Source organism: Panthera uncia (genome assembly GCF_023721935.1).
Source record: "Panthera uncia isolate 11264 chromosome B3 unlocalized genomic scaffold, Puncia_PCG_1.0 HiC_scaffold_1, whole genome shotgun sequence".
In the NCBI taxonomy this organism is placed as follows: Eukaryota; Metazoa; Chordata; class Mammalia; order Carnivora; family Felidae; genus Panthera; species Panthera uncia.
Genome location: NW_026057582.1, coordinates 86,585,840 through 86,604,418, shown reverse-complemented (window position 1 = coordinate 86,604,418; position 18,579 = coordinate 86,585,840). Strand labels below are relative to the sequence as shown.

General features: G+C 40.1%; 2 protein-coding genes across 6 annotated transcripts in view; both read right to left on the bottom strand.

Moving 5' to 3' along the window:
• Positions 1-16,666, bottom strand: part of TRIM69 (tripartite motif containing 69) — a 49,171-nt gene extending 32,505 nt beyond the window's left edge. Inside the window, exon 1 of one of the 5 annotated variants that reach the window (XM_049613547.1) lies at positions 16,581-16,666. Coding sequence is in view for 4 of the 5 variants with exons in the window: in XM_049613545.1 (XP_049469502.1) it covers positions 5,437-5,442 (6 nt within the window). In the remaining variant the exon portion in view is untranslated. Of the gene's footprint in view, positions 1-5,436; positions 6,787-16,580 lie in introns of those variants that run through there. The other 4 variants (XM_049613545.1, XM_049613544.1, XM_049613548.1 and 1 more) reach the window with 4 other exon arrangements.
• Positions 11,397-16,664, bottom strand: LOC125909959 (E3 ubiquitin-protein ligase RNF4-like). Its single transcript, XM_049613552.1, has 2 exons — positions 16,581-16,664; positions 11,397-14,177 (listed from the first exon to the last, which is right to left on the bottom strand). The coding sequence occupies exon 2, from the start codon at positions 13,917-13,919 to the stop codon at positions 13,350-13,352; it is 570 nt and encodes a 189-aa protein (XP_049469509.1). The 5' UTR covers positions 13,920-14,177; positions 16,581-16,664; the 3' UTR covers positions 11,397-13,349.
• Positions 16,667-18,579: the final 1,913 nt, after the last annotated feature.

Genomic DNA, 18,579 nt, shown 5'->3' with positions numbered 1-18,579 from the left:
CAAACTCTCTACCCCAGCATGCTATAAAAACTGTTTTCTGAAAGCTTGCCATGGAGTTTGCTAAATACTCATTTGATGACCTACTCTCAATCTTCATCCTTCTTAACTTACTGGGTCTTCCCTTTGGCTCTTGTGACATGATTCTGTTCTAATTCTCCTTTCTCTGACCACTCCTCTGCCTTGGTTGGTTTCTCTTCCTCTTTCCACTTTCTTAAGTGTAAACAATCACTATGGTCTATCTTCAGCTCTCTTCTAGCTCTGTACTCTCTTATTCCCAAGGAAGCCATTCATTCCAAACTTTGTGTACAACTGCTATAAAGGTGAGCTCCCCAAATCTGTATCTCTGAGCCCATATCTTTGAGCTCGCAACAGGGTCCCTGAAACTCAATAAGCCTGAAACATAACTCCTCTTTCTCCCTAATCAGTTCCTGCTCTTGGCTTCCCTATTTCTGTTGCACCACCAATATCCCAGTTTTGAAATATGAGTCATCTTTGGGTGTTCTCTTTTTTCCCCCATCATCTAATCAATTATAAAGTCTAGTTAATAATAATAGAACTAATAATAATTGCTAACCCTTCCCTGCCTCAAATATCTTCTTTTGCTTTCCATAGCATACCAAAATAAGTTATGTGGTGTTTTTAGTTTTATTAAAAAGGCAGATTTCAGAATTCTCTACATGTTGCAAACTCATATTTCTAGTCTTATCTCCCATGGCCTTATTGTACAGTAAAATTTTTTAATTTACCATCCTTTCATATATTAATGATTCATTTAAGTTCCATTAACCATTAGATAACAAAAAAAGTTTTTATGTTTATTCCCTTTTTTTGTACTAGGCTGAGTGGGCAATTCTATGGAAATAAAGAGGAAAAAATCTGTTATTCTCCACCCTCTCAGTATGTGCTTAGAAGACAAAACTCATAAAAATATGCCCCTCAGGGAATATGCAAGCAAAAACAACATTGCGTTTTAAGCTAATCAGTCTGTCTGGAAAACTTAAAATTAGATGCATTCTGAATATGATAGAACTTGTGGGAGAACCTGGCCAGTTGGCAATTTAAGAGAAAGATTGTCTCTACCAGAGCTAGTTTTTAATCCTAGTGAATGCAGTATGTTTTGGAAATGGATGCCATTTAGGAATTTTTATTCCATGTGTTTTAAAAATACATTTAAAGTAGACTAGTGGTTTCCAGGGCTAGGACAAGGCAGGGGATGAGGAGTGATTGGTAATGGGTATGGAATTTCTTTATGTGGTGACAAAAATATTCTAGAATTAGATAGTGGTGATGGTTGTACAACTTTGTGACTGTGAGAAAACACTGAATCGTAAACTTTAGAAGGGTGAATTTTATGATATGAAAATATATATTTAATGTTATTGTTGACATTATATGATTTTTTGTTATTTTATTATTATTATTTTAATTATTTTAATGTCTTATTTTACTTTTGAGAGACAGAGCATGAGCAGGGGAGGGGTAGAGAGAGAGGGAGACACAGAATCCAAAGCAGGCTCCAGGCTCTGAGCTGTCAACACAGAGCCCTACGTGGGGCTCAAACTCACAGACCACGAGATCATGACCTGAACCGAAATCAGATGCTTAACCAACTGAGCTATCTACACGACCCTGTTATTTTATTATTAATATCTTTCCAATTGATGTTTTGCCAATTACTCTGACTTTCAAGAATATAGCCTCTGCTATAAAATAAGGTTATTTTAATCATATTAACTAATATTTACTGACCGTTTGCTGTGCGAAATGCTTTATGCACATTATTTCATTTAATCCTCATAACAACCATATGAGATCAGTATTATTCTTCCATTTTTAAGGAAATTGAAACTTAGAGAGGTTAAATAACTTGCCAGGATCACACAGTAATTAAGTGGTGGAGCCTGGATTTGAACTGATTATCTGACCCCAAAGCCCATTTTCCTAATCATTGAGTCAGCAGAGGGCAAATCAATGTTTTGTGCAATTTAATTCATAAGTGGATCAAACTTGTGAGGCAAAACAGCTGGAACAATTTCCCACTGCTCTAGAGGGAAAAATAGAATTGAAAAACAAAGGAGATTCTGAAAATTCTCTACCTGGAAACCTTAGGAAATCACACCTACTGCCAGCTCCTTAGAGAAAGCCTAACCTTAAGGCAGAAGGAAAGAAATTCAAGTCCAGGATAAGAATTCATCCTTAGAAAGCTCCTGGATGGCAGCAATCACTTTTAAGAAAGCATATCCATCTCCTTCTACTCACCTTGCATATTCTTATAAGGAGAGAAAAGGCAAGGACGAAGTAGAGCAGTGAAATTACTGGAAACTTGCAGAAAAAAATGCTTAATTTTCCCAGGTTTTTTTTTTTTTTTTCTTCCTGAAAAGTTTTGGATTGTGAACTTTTGAAATCAGGATCAGCAAAATATTTAAAGGGATTTGTTGCCTTTTTTAAAGGGCATTAGTTGCTTTTCAGCTTTCATTTCTTCAAAGTAATTTTTAAAAACTCTGATGGGCAGATTGCTGAAAAATTAGCAGAGCAGAGAATTAAGAGCAGAGAAATATAATTCATCTAAAACAAACTGTGTGGCACAAACAGCTCAAGCACCAGAGCAAAATATATGCATGCTTCGTGTGCCCTGTCACTTTCACATAAGAAAGAAAGATTATGAACTTGTTCATTTAACCAGAGTTTGTCAGGGTTGAAAGAGATCATAAGTCATTTAATTAACTCCTTTCTAGCTACTCCCTGAACATTTGAAATCATGGGAAGCTCACTATTACACAAATTTTTAACTGTTATGAAAAAGTGTCTACTTTTACTAACTTCCCCTTAATAAGAATGTGGTGGGAAGAGACAATAGTAATAAGAGTATAGTAGGAGTAGACAGTATTGTTTACTTTTCCCTCTAGAAATTATAAACAAAATAGGTATAACTCTGTTTCAACAGCTAAGAACAGATAAGACTAAGAGCAAACCTAAAGGTTCCATAACTGAGGAATCTTATCTTAATGCTTAATATATGTTTAATTAAACTTTATAAGAAGTAGAAGCTGATAGATATGATATATCAGAACATGATTCAGGTGTCAAAATTTCTTGTTGATGAATTTTAGTGAGTTTTTTTCAGCTTTCTTTCTGTAAATACACATTTTCTTTTGTCTGTCAGGAAAACATGGTTCAAATGAATATAACGTCCTTAATTTTAGCTCTGAAGAGATCTTAAAGGAATTCAATTAAAAATGTTTAACTCCTCAACAAAATTAAAACACAACCTACTGAATAGGAGAGGATATTTGCAAATGATATATCCAATAAAGGGTTAATATCCAAAATATATAAAGAACTTACAGAACTCCACACCAAAACACCAAATAATCCAATTTAAAGTGAGAAGTCATGAATAGACATTTCCCCAAAGAAGATACGCAGATGGCCAATAGACACATGAAAGATGCTCAACATCATTCATCAATAGGGAAATACAAATCAAAACTACAATGAGATATCACCTCACACCTGTCAGAATGACTAAAATAAAAAACACAAGTGTTGGCGAGGATATAGAGAAAAAGGAACCCTGTGCACTGTTGGTGGGAATGCAAACTGGTGCAGCCACTGTGGAAAACAGTATGGAGGCTCCTCAAAAAATTAAAAATAGAACTACCATATATGATCCAGTAATTCTACTGGATATTTACTTAAAGAAAATAAAAACACTGATTGGAAAAGATACATGCACCGTTATGTTTATTGCAGTGTTATTTACAATAGCCAAATTATGGAAACAGCCCAAGTGTTCATCGACAGATGAATGGATAAAGAAGATGTAGTATGTATAATATATGCAGTGGGTTATTACTTAGCCATAAAACAGAATGAAATCTTGCCATTTGCAACAACATGGATGGGATCTAGAGGGTACAATGCTGAACGAAATAAGTCAGTCAGAGAAAGACAAATACCATATGATTTCACTCATATGTGGAATTTAAGAAACTAAATAAATTAACAAAGAAAAAGGAGACAAACTAAAAACCAGACTGTTAACTACAGAGAATAAACTGGTGGTTACCAGAGAGGAGGTGGATTGGGGAATGGGGGGAAAAAGGCAAAGGAGGTTGAGAGTACACTTTAAAAAAAAATTTTTTTTTTAACGTTTATTTATTTTTGAGATAGAGAGAGACAGAGCATGAATGGGGGAGGGTCAGAGAGAGAGGGAGACACAGAATCTGAAACAGGCTCCAGGCTCTGAGCTGTCAGCACAGAGCCCGATGCAGGGCTCGAACTCACGGACCGCGAGATCATAACCTGAGCCGAAGTCTGACGCTCAACCGACTGAGCCACCTAGGTGCCCCAGAGAGAGTACACTTATTGTGACGAGCACCAAGTAATGTACAGAATTGGCATATCACCATATTGTACACCTGAAACCAATATAACACTGTATGTTAACTATACTGGAATTAAAATTTTTAAAAATGATATTGTAGCTAATGCTAATTCCGTTTATAACTTTTCAGAATTCTAATAGGCATAAATAACTCCAGACCTCGCTGTAGTGAAAAAAAAAAAAAGATTTAATTCATCAATTTTGGAAGATGCAGCTAGAGCTAAAATAAAATAACTGGAAGACAAAAAAGAAAATGTTTAACCCCTGTGAGAATCAGTTTGGTTCTAAATATAAAATACCACATGTAATAGTATAACTAGCAAACCAAGTTATACATAATAAATTTTTTCAATCTAAAATAAAGTGATTAGGGGTGCCTGAGTGGCTCAGTTGGTTAAGCGTCTGACTGTTGATTTCGGCTCGGTTCATTTCAGCTCAGGTCGTGATATCATGGTTTGTGAGTTCGAGACCCACATTGTAGTACAGAGCCTGATTGGGATTCTTGCTCCCCTATCTCTCTGCCCCCCCTCAATAAATAAATAAACATAAAATAAAACAAAATAAAATAAAAGTGATTAGTATGAGTGAAATAGGTAAAGGGAATTAACAGTACACATATCTTGATAAGCACTGAGTAACATAGAATTATTGAATCACTATTTTGCACACCTGAAGCTAATATAACACTGTATGTTGACTATACCAGAATTAAAACTTAAAAGGAAAAGGATGGAACAGATCCATGCATACTGAAATAAAACAATCTTTAGACTATAAAAAAAATTAATGAATGAATTAAATTAAGGGATTAGTTAATAAAGTAAATTTTTGTATAGCATTTATTTTAATTTTTCTCAAAAGTTTATGTAGGTATCATTACTTGCCTACCAAGTAGAGTAAACCTGAAGAGAGTATAGCAGCTATAAGCTGTCATAAATTAAATAGTTCCCTGAATTTCCTTTCATGCTGTAAGATCCATACCCCCTTCTGTGATCTTGTTTTCCACACTATGCCTAGAAAATTAGCTGAGTTAAGGTAGGGTCACTCACCTCCATTAAGCTCTATCATTGGGCCACCAGGGAACAGAGGCAGGCACTTGAATCAAACCACAACAGGACGAGGGTAGCTGCAGACCAGGAATCAGGTGCCTGGTAGTTTGCTAAGAATGGGCTCAGAGCATGACAGAAGGAAGAAAAGTTCAGCAGCTGGGGATAGGGCAAGGCCAGAGTGAGTTCTAGCAGATTCCGTGGCAGTTTGTCAGTTGCTTTGATCATCATTAGCTTAAGAGAGAGAGAAAGCCTGATTGGAATGGCTTACCCACTCACCCCCATTTTTTGTGGGGGGGGGGGAGAGGGAAGGCAACCCAATTAGATTCAAGGTGGCAGTCTAATCGTAAGGTTCACATATTCCCATTTCTGGACTGGGATTCTCTATGAAAGAGGAAATAAATAAACATCATCATCTGCCTATAAGCATAATGCATGAGAAATAACCACATCATCTCTTCTCGTGATCCCAGTATTGAGACCCCACCTGAGTGGCTTTAATAGAGACCTATCCCACCTCTCAGAGTTCACATTCCATTGAAACAGCCCCAACTCTATTTCTGAGAAAGTAAAAAATGCCTGGAAAACCCTAGGACCTAAGGAACAAGATGAGAAAAGCCTTATTTCAAACAGCTTTCTTGGGCAGTTTTAGTTCACAGAGATCTGTACCTAGATTGTGCTCTTGAGTGACCAACATATAAAGAGCCATCACGGAACCAGATTTTCTCTAACTCAATAGATTTCATTGAATGTCTAGCTCCTATGGAATGCCTGCTGTCCAGTCCTAATGCCCACAACAATTCCTCTGGTGTTTGGGATTGCCCAAATATGCCAATATGTGGCTTTGCACATGTCCCTTCTGCTGGGGATCCTCTCTCCCAACCCCAATCATTATCTCTTTAGTAAACTCTTCCATAACCAACCCCCTAAGCTTTACTCTCCTCCCCCATCCCTTGTAGAATATATTTTGCTGGCTCTATACTGGAGTTTCTCAACGTAAGGCCTGTGGACATTTTGAGCTAGCTAAGTTTTTCTTATGGGAGGCTGTTCTGTGAATTTTAGGACAGTGAGCAGCATTTCTGGCCTCAGCTCACCAAATGCTGGTAGCACCCTCTCCCCTAGTTGTGACAGTCAAAATTGTCTCCAGACATTGCCAAATGTCTGCTAGGTGTATGGGGGTGGAACTAACTCCCAGTTGAGAATCAGTGCTTTACACCTTTCTATAACTCTCTAGATCTTTGTACATACCTGTTCATAGTTATTTTGTTTGATTTCATGTCTACCCCTTGTTTACTAAATTGTAAACAACTACTGGGTAGTGCTATCTTGTTCACCATGACAGTACATGGCATTTGTTGGATAAAGCACCTTATCAACGAATCAGCTATGAAATTCTGATGTTGAGCTAGGAACTGTGTTCCTAACTTTAAAAAATTAATTTTGTTTCATCTTGAATATTTTTTTTAACATTTTTTATTTGTTTTTGAGAGACAGAGAGAGACAGAGCACGAGCAGGGAAGGGGCAGAGAGAGAGAGAGGGAGACACAGAATCTGAAGCAGGCTCCAGGCTCTGAGCTGTCAGCACGGAGCCCTATACAGGGCTCAAATTCACAAGCTGTGAGATCATGTCCTGAGCTGATGTCAGATGCTTAACCGACTGAGCCACCCAGGTGCCTCATCTTGAATATTTTTGTTGTTGGCTGAAATGTTTAACAGCATTTAGTAAAGATGATTGTACTAAATCCTAGAGTTTGCACATCCTTGAGCCTGTAGCTTTGGGGCAGTAATACTTACTGGCCTAGAAGACAAAAGCCTTTTCTCCCAGTAGAGAACCCAGAGAACTGAATAACGGCTGAAATGTTGAACTCCTCTGGGTATCAGTTCCTCCTATAAAATGTGACTTCCTAAGACTCCCCTTCTGCCTCTAAAGTTTGTGATGCCAAAACCTATATTGCATGAGGTCCCAAATCTCACAAAGGGGCACTTCAAAGAAACTACACATACCAGATTTTACCATGTAGGGGAAAGAGTAAAACAAAAACAAAGTTATAAAGCAAAGTTACTTGTCTTTTTCCAAGCCTCAAATCTTAACATATATAAAAGAGACGATAATACTTACCTCATAGGATTGTTGTGAGGATTAAATGAGATGACGTATGTAATGGGCTTAACAGCACCTGGCACATGGGAAGCACCCAATAAATGGCACTAGCTATTATTATTGTCATTGTACTGACACTGGTATAGTAAATTGTTTACAAATGCTCTCCCTCAAATTAACTTTCTGTCTTGAAATGTAACAAGAGATATAAGTAGATATTAATCTTGAGGGACTCCAACAGAGCTGAATACAAATCAAAAATTCAATTTTCTATCTTCTAGACTCCAAGGAAGTTACTGATAAGTCAGAGTTATATCTGTTTTTATGCTTCAGCTAGGACCTGGCAGGTATTTCTATCATAGCTTTTATTACACTGCATTATTTCTTTCATTGTATTATAAATATTTTTCATATCTATTCTCCACTAGCTGTGAGCTACTTGGAGGAAAGGACTCTTAAAAAGATGAATATCTTTTTAACCACATAGGCCTACCACGCTATCAAAATTTAATAAATACCAGGTAAATGAGCAGATGAATGAATGAATTAATGAATGGCCCATGCCCAGCAATGCAGTGAACCTTCTCTCTTCTGGTTGGACAATAGAACAGCTGTCATCTCTGTAGGTTGGGCTTGTTCAGAGGAAAGGCAGAGAGAAGTTCAATATCTCTGAAGGCACTTTCATCAACAGGGGAGCCAAGTGGTATGAGTAACTACCACCTCTATCCTGTCACACCACACTAGCAGCCCCTCTGTCCTCCCTTTAGAGTGTGGGTGCTCCTGGCGGAGCCACATCTGAGACCATATGCCTTTTCATGCCACACCACAGGAAAAGGGAATATGCCCTGTAGGATCTTTTTGCCTGCTGACCGCTAAGGGGGTAAGGGAACGGCCCATATCAAATGTTACCCTCATTAATGTCTCCCATACAGTGAGAGTGATCATGCTAGAACTGTCAGTGAATAGTCACTGGATAGTGAAACAGAAAAAGATTTTCTCAAAGTCAGAAACCTACCTGCATAATACCGTGAAATTGAACTATGGAATTGGAGATAGAAGAAAACCGTGTGTTTTACTTCTAATACTATGTATTAAAAATGTCCAAAACTATTTTTTAAATATTTTTAAATATATTTTCTTAGTGTTTATTTATTTTTGAGAGAGAGAGCAAGAGAGAGAGAGAGAGCACGCTCAGGGTAAGGGCAGAGAGAGAGGTAGACAAAGGATCTGAAGCAGGCTCTGTGCGGTCAGCACAGAGCCCAGTGTGGGGCTCGAACTCACGAACTGTGAAATCATGACCTGAGCTGAAGTCAGACGCTCAACCAACTGAGCCACCCAGGTGCCCCTAAAACTATTTATATATAAGGCTGGCAGAATAGCCTGCTGTCCCTAACCATGAATTACCCAGTAGGGCCCAACTTTTTCTGTTAGCCTCAGATCTCAACACAGCCAGGGAATACTGGATAGGGCACTAGGATAGCAGGGCCCGCAGACAAAGGCCCGTACCTCCCTGAGACTTTTGTCAGTTCTAAGTACCCATGAGGCTGTCAGGAAAGCCCAAGGAGGCCAGTAGGTAAGAAACCTTAGGAGTTTGTGTGCATTTGTTCAAGTGTTGGCTGCTGTTGCTCCCTGGCTCTTGCTACAGGGAGACTACTATTTTAGAGATAGACACTGAGCTAATGATGTCACTGAAACCTATTTTACTTTATTAATACTCCCTGGGATAGTCATCCCAGTACACAGATTTTAATAGCTTATCAGTGGGATCTAGTTGATGTAACTAAGGAAAGAACCTAAAAGTTTATCCTTTGTAACAATTTTAGGTTCTTGGAGAGTAACTTGTTTCTCTTGGCAGGTGTATTTAATATTTACAATAGGGATGAATTCAGTGTGGACTAGAGAATTGGAAAACACCGGACCTTGCTGAAACTTGAGTCTGACTTCTCTCCTCTGTCTCTCTTAACCCCTTTCTCGAATAGTTCAATTTCAATCTGTGGTTGATGAAATCCAGCTGTATTACAGCTCAAGAAATGTGGTTTTCATTCTCTGCTATAACTTCAGTGAACATCGGGAAATGATAGATGTACATTGCCAGATTATCTCACTGTGGGGCTAACTTGGTCTAAAGCTAGATCAAGCTTCAAGTGAGTAAATTTGAATGTCCATCTCTCCTAATTCCATTTCCACTCTGGCCAAATGAGCTTCTACTTTTCCAAAAAGGTACCTGAAAACTAAATCCAAACTTCCACACCTACCCCCCTGGAGTCCTATCATTGCTACCTTTGAACAAACACCATCTCCTAGGAGTTGCCACAGCTCAAAAGGTTTGCATAGCTCTGCTGGCTGTTCTAAAATAGAACTGCTCGACATCCGAGGGCAGGAGAGTACAGTGGACTACCAAATTCCTCAGACCGAGATTACTTCATCCTTTTCTTATACACTTCATGAAATTCACTTCTATTTTGAGAGGAAAGTCAACAGCAGGATCTTCCCTTCTTAATTCCACTACCATATTTTCCCCTCAACTTTCTTTTTTTTTTTTTAATTTTTTTTAACGTTTATTTATTTTTGAGACAGAGACAAAGCATGAATGGGGGAGGGTCAGAGAGAGAGGGAGACACAGAATCCGAAACAGGCTCCAGGCTTTGAGCAGTCAGCACAGAGCCCGACGTGGGGCTCGAACTCACGGACCGCGAGATCATGACCTGAACCGAAGTCGGAGGCTTAACCGACTGAGCCACCCAGGCGCCCCTCCCCTCAACTTTCAAACAGCATCTTCGGCCTTCACTGAAGATCATGCTGAATCCTTAAGAATCTTTCTCTGGAGGCTTTTTTCCAGGCCTTTTAAGGGCTCCTTAGCACCTGTAAAATAAACTCTAAACTCCATAATACAGCAAACAATGCTCTATGCATAATGTGGCCTTAATTCTTCTTTTATTTCTCACTTCTTTCCACAGCTATGTACAATAGTCAGACAAATTATTCAAGTTAGTATGCCCTGTGGCAGCTCCATTCAGCTTCTGCTCTTACATCCTATTGGGTTCCTGCTCTTGCCTAGGTTTATGCATTGACTGCCTGTGATGTGTGAAGTGCCTAGTACTATGCCTGGAACACAGCTATTACTTAATGAATGGCAGGTGTCATTATCAATGACACTTTCTTCCTTCTATTTTTTGCATTCAATTAATGCTTATTAATAGTTACTGTACCCTTAACTGTCCACACAAAAGGCTTTTCTTCTTTTTTGTTTTGTTTTGAACTAACATTTTATTTTACTTTATTCAAGTTCTTATTTAAATTCCAGTTAGTTAACATACAGTGTAATATAATTTCAGGCATAGAGTTTAGTGATTCATCACTTACATACAACACCCAGTGTGCATCCCTACAAGTGCCCTCCTTAACCCAGCACCCATCTAGCTCATCCCCAGCCTACCTCCATCCACTAACCCTCAGTTTGTTCTTTATCATTAACAGTCTGTTTCCTGGTTTGCCTCTCTATTTTTGAATAAATATGTTCATCTGTTTTGTTCCTTAAATTCCACATGAGTAAAATCATATGGTATTTGTCTTTCTCTGACTGACTTATTTCTTGCTTCAATTCTTAAAAGAGGTAATATTAGTCATGCTCCCACTAAAACAAATATTTGATCCCTGCCTATTGCTTATACTCCAAATCCCTATCATATTTTCCTTGATGATGAGGTAAGCTAGACAATGAAGTAATAAAAGTCGGTTTTCCCAAGCATGTATTTGGTGACAGTAATCAGAACAGTGGTTGTTGGTGGGGGGGTGGGGGAGTGGGGGTTGGAGGGAGGGGTGGGGGGGGATTGACTAGAAGGAGATATAAGGGAACTTTCTGGAATGACAGAATTGTTCTGTATTTTAATTGGGATGTTGGTCATTATGAATGTATATATTTGCCCAAACTCATCTAATTATGCACTTAAGATCAATGCATTTTGTTATCTATAAAATTTATCTTGATTTTTTTTTTTGAAAAATTCAGAATCTCCTCTATTTTTTCCTCTGAAAACAGAGCCAAAAACTCAAATGTCTACATAAGCTTGGCAGGTAAAGGAAATGTGTAGTGGGCTAGGCAGGATACGATAGGGAGGGTTGAGGGCTGCTGACAAGCTGGAGAGACTCTGCTCTTTATCCTGATCACATGGACAAGATGTATAAAAGCAGAATCTGCATTTAATAGGCACCTCAGATGTTTCAGTCATTAGCCAGTTTTCTGATACACTGTGTGCTAGGTCACAGAGCAATTAATAGTTTCCAAAGTGGGGTACATAAAATGATCTATTGAAATGTAGGAAGATAATATGTAGAACTTTTTTCAATTTTTTTTCATTTTCCTGTTCTTTTTCTTCCTCTTTTCACTTTAGAACATACAAAGGAACACACAGAAGGGAATATACCACATTTATCTTGCATATCCTGTGCCACGTCAAGCAACTGAAGCCTGGGGTGTGGAACATTTCAGAGAATGCACTGTGTAGACAGACATGACACAGGCACGGGCACTGTTCCATCAGCACGACCGAGCCTCCGTGGAGGAGAGCAGCACTGCTACAGCCATAGTAAGTAAGGAACAAACTTTACTGCCCATTTCATTCTGAGGAAAAAGGAGGGAGCACTGTAGAAATCTCATTCTCTCCAGTTCTAAAGTGCAGTCTGAACTGTGAGTGCTATATGATCCTCTGCAAAAGAAAAAAGAACTAGTCTGTGTTTGGCTGGGAGGTAGAGGGTGGGCAGTGGCCCTGGAGCAGCTGGGATGGTGGTGCAGTGATGTGTTTGTTAACAGAGAAGCGTGCCAACTTGTTGATTAGCTGACCAGTGTGGTGGACACAGCCACACCTGTAAAGCCAGGGTGACGGCATCTCCTCTGTGTTCTGGCAGGTCAGAAAGCACAGAACCACAACTCTAGATTCCCATGTGCCTAGGCAACTCCTCCAACTGGCCTCAAAGGCCAGCAGGAGTCTCAGAGGACATGGTGCCTGCCCATGTGCCCACCTCTGCCCTGCTGGGTGGAGAAGTGGTCAGAAAGGACTGACTTCCTTCCACTCCAATGGAATCAGGAAATCCAGAGAAACCCAGAGACAGCACCCTACCTGGTCCATTAATTAAAGTTTCCATTGCTCTAAATAAGACCTAGTATATGGTTGCTTAAATAAGAATAAGGTTTATTTGTCTCTCAAGTACAAGTCCAAATTTGTATGGTGGCTCTGACCTGCAAAGTTGTCAGTCTCCCAGTCTCTTTCCATCTACTTGCTCCACCATCTCTAGGATGTTGCCCTTGTTTACATGATCCAAAATGCCCATATGTGGTCAATTAAAAAGTGATTACTATGAGAAAAAAAAGAAAAATTGCTTTGAGGACAACCACTAGTCTTCTGGCATATTATGACAACCAAAGTCCAGCCTTAAAGCATGAAACGGAAGGAATCAAAAAGTAGTCTCATACATAGTGTGTGAGAAATTAAAAAGTTTTTTATATACTCCAGAAAATAATTTTTTACATTTTTATTTATTTATTTTGAGAGAGGCAGAGAGAGAGAGAATTCCAAGCAGGCTGTGCACTGTCAGCACAGAGCCCAATGCAGGGCTTGAACTCACAAACTGTGAGATCATGACCTGAACCAAAACCAAGAGCCAGACGCTTAACTGAGCCACCCAGGCATCCCAGAAAACAATTTTTAAAGCAGCCTTTTTAGGTCCAGTGTATAGGATGTCAACAACCTGCAGTTTCTGCATGAGGACATGGAAAAATCCACCCAAGTTTTGTCTGTCCTGAATGATACGGTATACCTCATATGTAAATACGGTGGTACTGATGACAGCTGATTTTTTTCAAACAAACTGGGCAATTTTTACTATATTTAAGGGAAGTGGAGAGGCAGCAACTACAGAAGATGTGGCCACATTCTGTAGAGTAAACATGTCGCCTACTCAGTTCAATATCCGAGTACCCGTCCATACAAATTTGACACCGGATATAACCAGGTAGTGTGCAACTTAAAGCTTCTTCTTCCAGGGCATTATGGGAGGTCCTGTTGGTCACATACACATCTCTGTTTCTCCTCAGCTCCTCCTTATCACTGCTCACCACACAGTTGCCAGTTTGCCTTTGGAGTGACCTTTTGTTTCCCCTTGGCCTCCTCCTTTCTTCAGTAATCACAACAGAGTCGTGGCAAGTTAGGTCAATCACTGCAGGTTCTAGGGATTCACAGGTGAGGTCAACTATTTCATCACTTTCCCTGAGATCTATCAGTTCTGTTTCTAAGACCATCTCAGGAGTAGGGCCTCCTTCCCCAGCTGTACAGAATTCTTGGGTTTGTCTGGAATTCACCATGCTACTGCTGCACATTCTTGTATTCATTGTGCTTGTTGGATCCACTCTTCAGAGAAATAAGTGATCTGTGCCAAAGTTTACAGTGAATGGTAAAGTCCCCAGCTGTTGGTCAGTCACTCTCCGACTTACATAAGAATTTAGAGCCCAGATTTTCTGGTGTATTTCAACTCTGATTCTGGTTCCAGTCCTGTCTCCACCTCCACAAGTGCTGTGTTCCCACGTGGGTGGGTGGGTTTGTGAGGCTTCTGGGAGCCACTTTTAAGACAACTCAATCTTAATTTTTAACTAAAAAAAAAAAAAGAGAAATTAAGTTTTGGTAATATCTAAATAAGATTGATAGTAGTGTAAAATGGATAGATATCTAAAGAAAAAAATGTGTTTTCAAAATACTTTAGTAGTTATGCATTTAAACAAGGTTTCAACTTTGTATCTTTCCTTATTCCATGTCCTAATGGGAAGCAGGAGAAGCCCAAGGGGCACTTACATGAAGAGAAGCACAAAAGTGCTGCATACCAAGAAAGGGTCACTATTTCATCCAAGATGCAGTGTCAGAATCTCAAGGAAACACTTATTTTTTACAAAGTAAAAATGGAGACCAATAAGTTCTTTGCACATTTAGGTCTTTCTTTCTTTCTTTCTTTTATTTATTTTTTTTTAATGTTCACTTATTTTTGAGAGAGACAGAATGTGAGCAGGGGAGGGGCAGAAAAAGAGGGAGACACAGAATCCGAAGCAGGCTCCAGGCCCTGAGCTGTCAGCACAGAGACTGACATGGGGCTCAAATCCACAAACTGTAAGATCATGACCTGAGCTGAAGTCAGACGCTCAACCGACTGAGCCACCCAGGCGCCCCCTTTCTTTCGGTTTTTAATGTTCATTTATTTTGAGAGTGAGAGAGAAAGAGCATGGAGGAGGGGCAGAGAGAGAGGGAGAGAGGGAATCCCAAGCAGGCGCTGCCCCGTCAGCACAGAGCCTGATGTGGGGTTCCATCTCATGAACTCTGAGATCATGACCTGAGCCCAATCCAAGAGTTGGATGCTTAACTGACTGAGCCACCCAGGTACCCTGCACATTTGGGTTTCTAACAGCAAATAAGAAATGAACCAGTTAGTCCATGCAGAGGTTCATCATGCCCAGTGTTCCCTTTCTAACAGAGACAGCGAGAGGAGTTTTCTTGAAGCATTTCATCCCAGATTCTGTTTTAGGGAAGAAGGGATAGAGTTCAAGCATTTGCATAGGGAGACTTGGTTTGAGTCTAGGCTCTGTGACACTGGGCACACAACGTAGACCGTTAAAGTTCTCAAAACCTCAGCATGTAAATCCTTTCTAAAAATTATTTTGTAATTTAAAAGTAATGCATCCTCAGCCATCATTAGGAAAATGCAAATTAAAGCCATAATGAGATACCATTTCACACTCACAAGGATGACTAAGATTTAAAAATAAATAATAAAAAGTGTTGGTGAGGATGTAGAAAAATTGGGATTCTCATATAGTGCTGGTGGGAATGTAAAATGGTGCAGCAGCTTTAGAAAACAGTCTGTCACTTCCTCAAAAGATTAAAAATAGAGTTGCCATATGGCTCAGCAACTCCACTGCTAGGTATATACTCAAGAGAATTGAAAACTTATGTCCAAATAAAAAATTTATACATGAATGTTGATAATATTATTCATAATAGCCCCAAAGTGGAAACAAGCCAAATGCCCATTAACTGATGAATGGATAAACAAAATGTGGTATATCCATACAATGGAGTATTTATTATTAAGCAATAAAAAAGAATAAGGTACAGATACTTGCTATAATATGGATAATCTTTGAAAACATATTAAGCAGTAGAAGCCAATCACAAAAGACCACAAACTGTATGATTCCATTTATATGAAATGTCAAGAATAGGCAAATCTAAAAAGACAAAGATGAGTGGATCGTTAGGCCTGGGGTGTTGAGGAGAAATAGGAAGTGGCTGCTAATGGGTGCAGGGTGTCTTTTGAGCATAATGTTCTAAAATTGAGGTGATGTTTGCACAACTCTGTGAATATACTAAAACCCACCGAATTGTATACTTTAAATTGATGAATTGTATGGTTTGTGAATAATTTCTCAATAAAGCTTTTACCAAAACAAACACCTAAGCTGCCATAGGAATGTTACACAAAACAATGTGATACAACCCGGATTTAGACACAAGCCCTAGAACCTGGTGGGAAAGTGTGGAACCCGAAAGGAAAACGGAAAGAGGGCACCTTGAGGAAGGCACAGTGCTCAGGTCTCCACCGGAAGCGCCGACCTGCTTACCCAGGCAGTTGTTCTCTTAGACCCCACAGACACCTGCTTTCCGCCAGATCACCACCCTCAAGTGTTTGCCTTTCACAACGGGCCTGCCCACCACCACTGACCCCACCCACGTATTCCATCAATGACTTAGCTATTTTGTCCTGTCCAGCCCAGTCCTGCTGAGTCAGCTCTCCTGGGAGAATAGAACAGGAAGCGTGAGTTCCAGCCGCGAGCCACTTTCCAGCCTCTTGGCTGCTTCCCTGTGGCGTCTGGACTGAGTCTGGGCGAGCCGAACCCGGATGCCTGGCTACACTGGGCTGGGAAGAAGCACCCAGAGGCCGCAGGGCCAGGGAGAGCCAGTGGATAAGGAGAAGCAGAGGAGGGGACATCACGGGACGGGATGCTCACCGTGAACTTGCACCGGCGGGTGGTGGCATTCGGCAAACACACCCCAGGTCACAAGCAAGGGGTCTCTCTGCGCGAGTTATCCACAGGACGGCGGAAAGCACTGGGGTTTTCCCTCCTTTTAAGCTGCTGTTTTAGTTTCTCAACTGCCCAATCAAAACCCGAGCCCATGGTAGCTTGTCACCAGTCTCTAGGTGGAAAGCTGGTGTTCCAGGTTAGAAAAGGGGACTTTCCTGACCTTATCATCTTTCTCCAGGCTCCTGTTTACTGATAAAAAGGAGGCACCGGATTGTTGTTTCCCTTTTATCTCCTCTTATTGTTATATCAGCAACTTCCCACCCTCTAGAAAAGTGGTTCTCAGTAGAGGCAGTATGCCTCTCTAAAAGTTTTGGAAATTTACAAGGCTGTTTTTAGTGGTCGCTACAGGCATATAGGGGCAGAGGGCAAGGGGCCCCTGGCACCACCACCCCCCTCCCACACGCACACATTGTCTCTATCTATCTCTCAATATATGAAAAATCTGTTTTATAATCTGGGCTTTACAAGCACATGTAAAAATGTGTTTTATTTTTCAATTATTTCTTGGTATATATTGACTATTTACTATGCCAGAACAGTTACTGAACCAAAGTGGGCCCAGTTCTTGCTGAGTTACAGACAGCAACTACACCAAATGGAGTTGCCTCACAAGGTAAACTTTATTTGTACAAACAAGGAGATCATGGGGAATCATTTCCAAAGCTGTGTCTCCCTGAACCAGGAAAAGCAGGCTCCTTTAATTTAAGTGTGGGATAAATACCCAGAAGGGGATTTTAACATTGTAGTGAGGCTGAGGTAACAGCTAGGCCCTTTCTGAATCATCTGGGTAGGCATCTTCCTCAAATGTTTCTTTTTCAGTACTAGTAGTTTGTTAGTTTGTTTCTAAAAGGTAAGATTGACAGCTAGACAGAAGCTTCTAGGAGTTTAGTTCCTATAAGGTAAAATTGACAACTGAACAGAAGTTTCTACGAGAGATTTTCTGAGTTCAGGGGATTAGGCCAAGACTATATACACTGAATTTTCCAGGAATGCAAACTACCAGACAACTAGCAGGAAGATGTGTTTCAGGTTTTTTTTGTTTTGTTCTTATACTTGGAATTTTACCTAGATATTCTAACCATTTTAGAGGATCACACCACAGCCAGCAATACCATTGTTGCATCCACACGACTCCTGAAACAGAATGCTATGGGCACCAGTGACAGTCACAACAAAGTTTATTACAATCAGAGGCAAGGCCGACGGATCGGGACCAACACTCTCCATAAGAGTGCGGCCCTGAACAGCCGGGGCACAGAGTTTTTAAAGGCGATCACATCGTTTTATCATTACCTGGGAACAGAACAGAGAAACAGTTCCCAGATGAGTTAGAAACAGTTGCCAGGAGTTAGAAACAGTTGGCAAATGAGGTGATTATTTTAGACTTTCTGCCCCTAAGTTGCAACCAGTGGATCTCCTAGACCTTGCCTTTGATGCTCTTTGAGCTTTTGTTTCCTTCATTGGTAAAGCCTGATTTACAAGAGTATGAATCGTAATTTACAAGAGTAAAGCAAGGCTGTTATCTCTTGACCTTCAGTGTCAGAACAAAGCTGTTATTTTTCAAGCTACTCCTTAGCCCTACACTACAATTTCACCCTTACACCATATCTGAATCTGAGCCATCAGATTCAGTTACAGTGTAACTCTCAGTCTTCTATGTCACAGTTTACAGAGACCCTAGGCCAAGTTACAAGCATCCGGCACCTCCTACAGCAGCCAGTACAGCCAGGTTAGAGTATTCAATTACTAAATTGCTTAACCTTCATAATCAAATTACTAAAGGGTAACAGTAAAGAGTTATAAAAAGGAGGTGTTGGATCTGATTGGAGTTAAAACTTCTCGTCTGCAGTGGAGTCCTGGGCCTGTACTCACCTCAGTCTACGAAGCCTTAGCTTGAGTACTGACTCCCCACCATAGAAATATA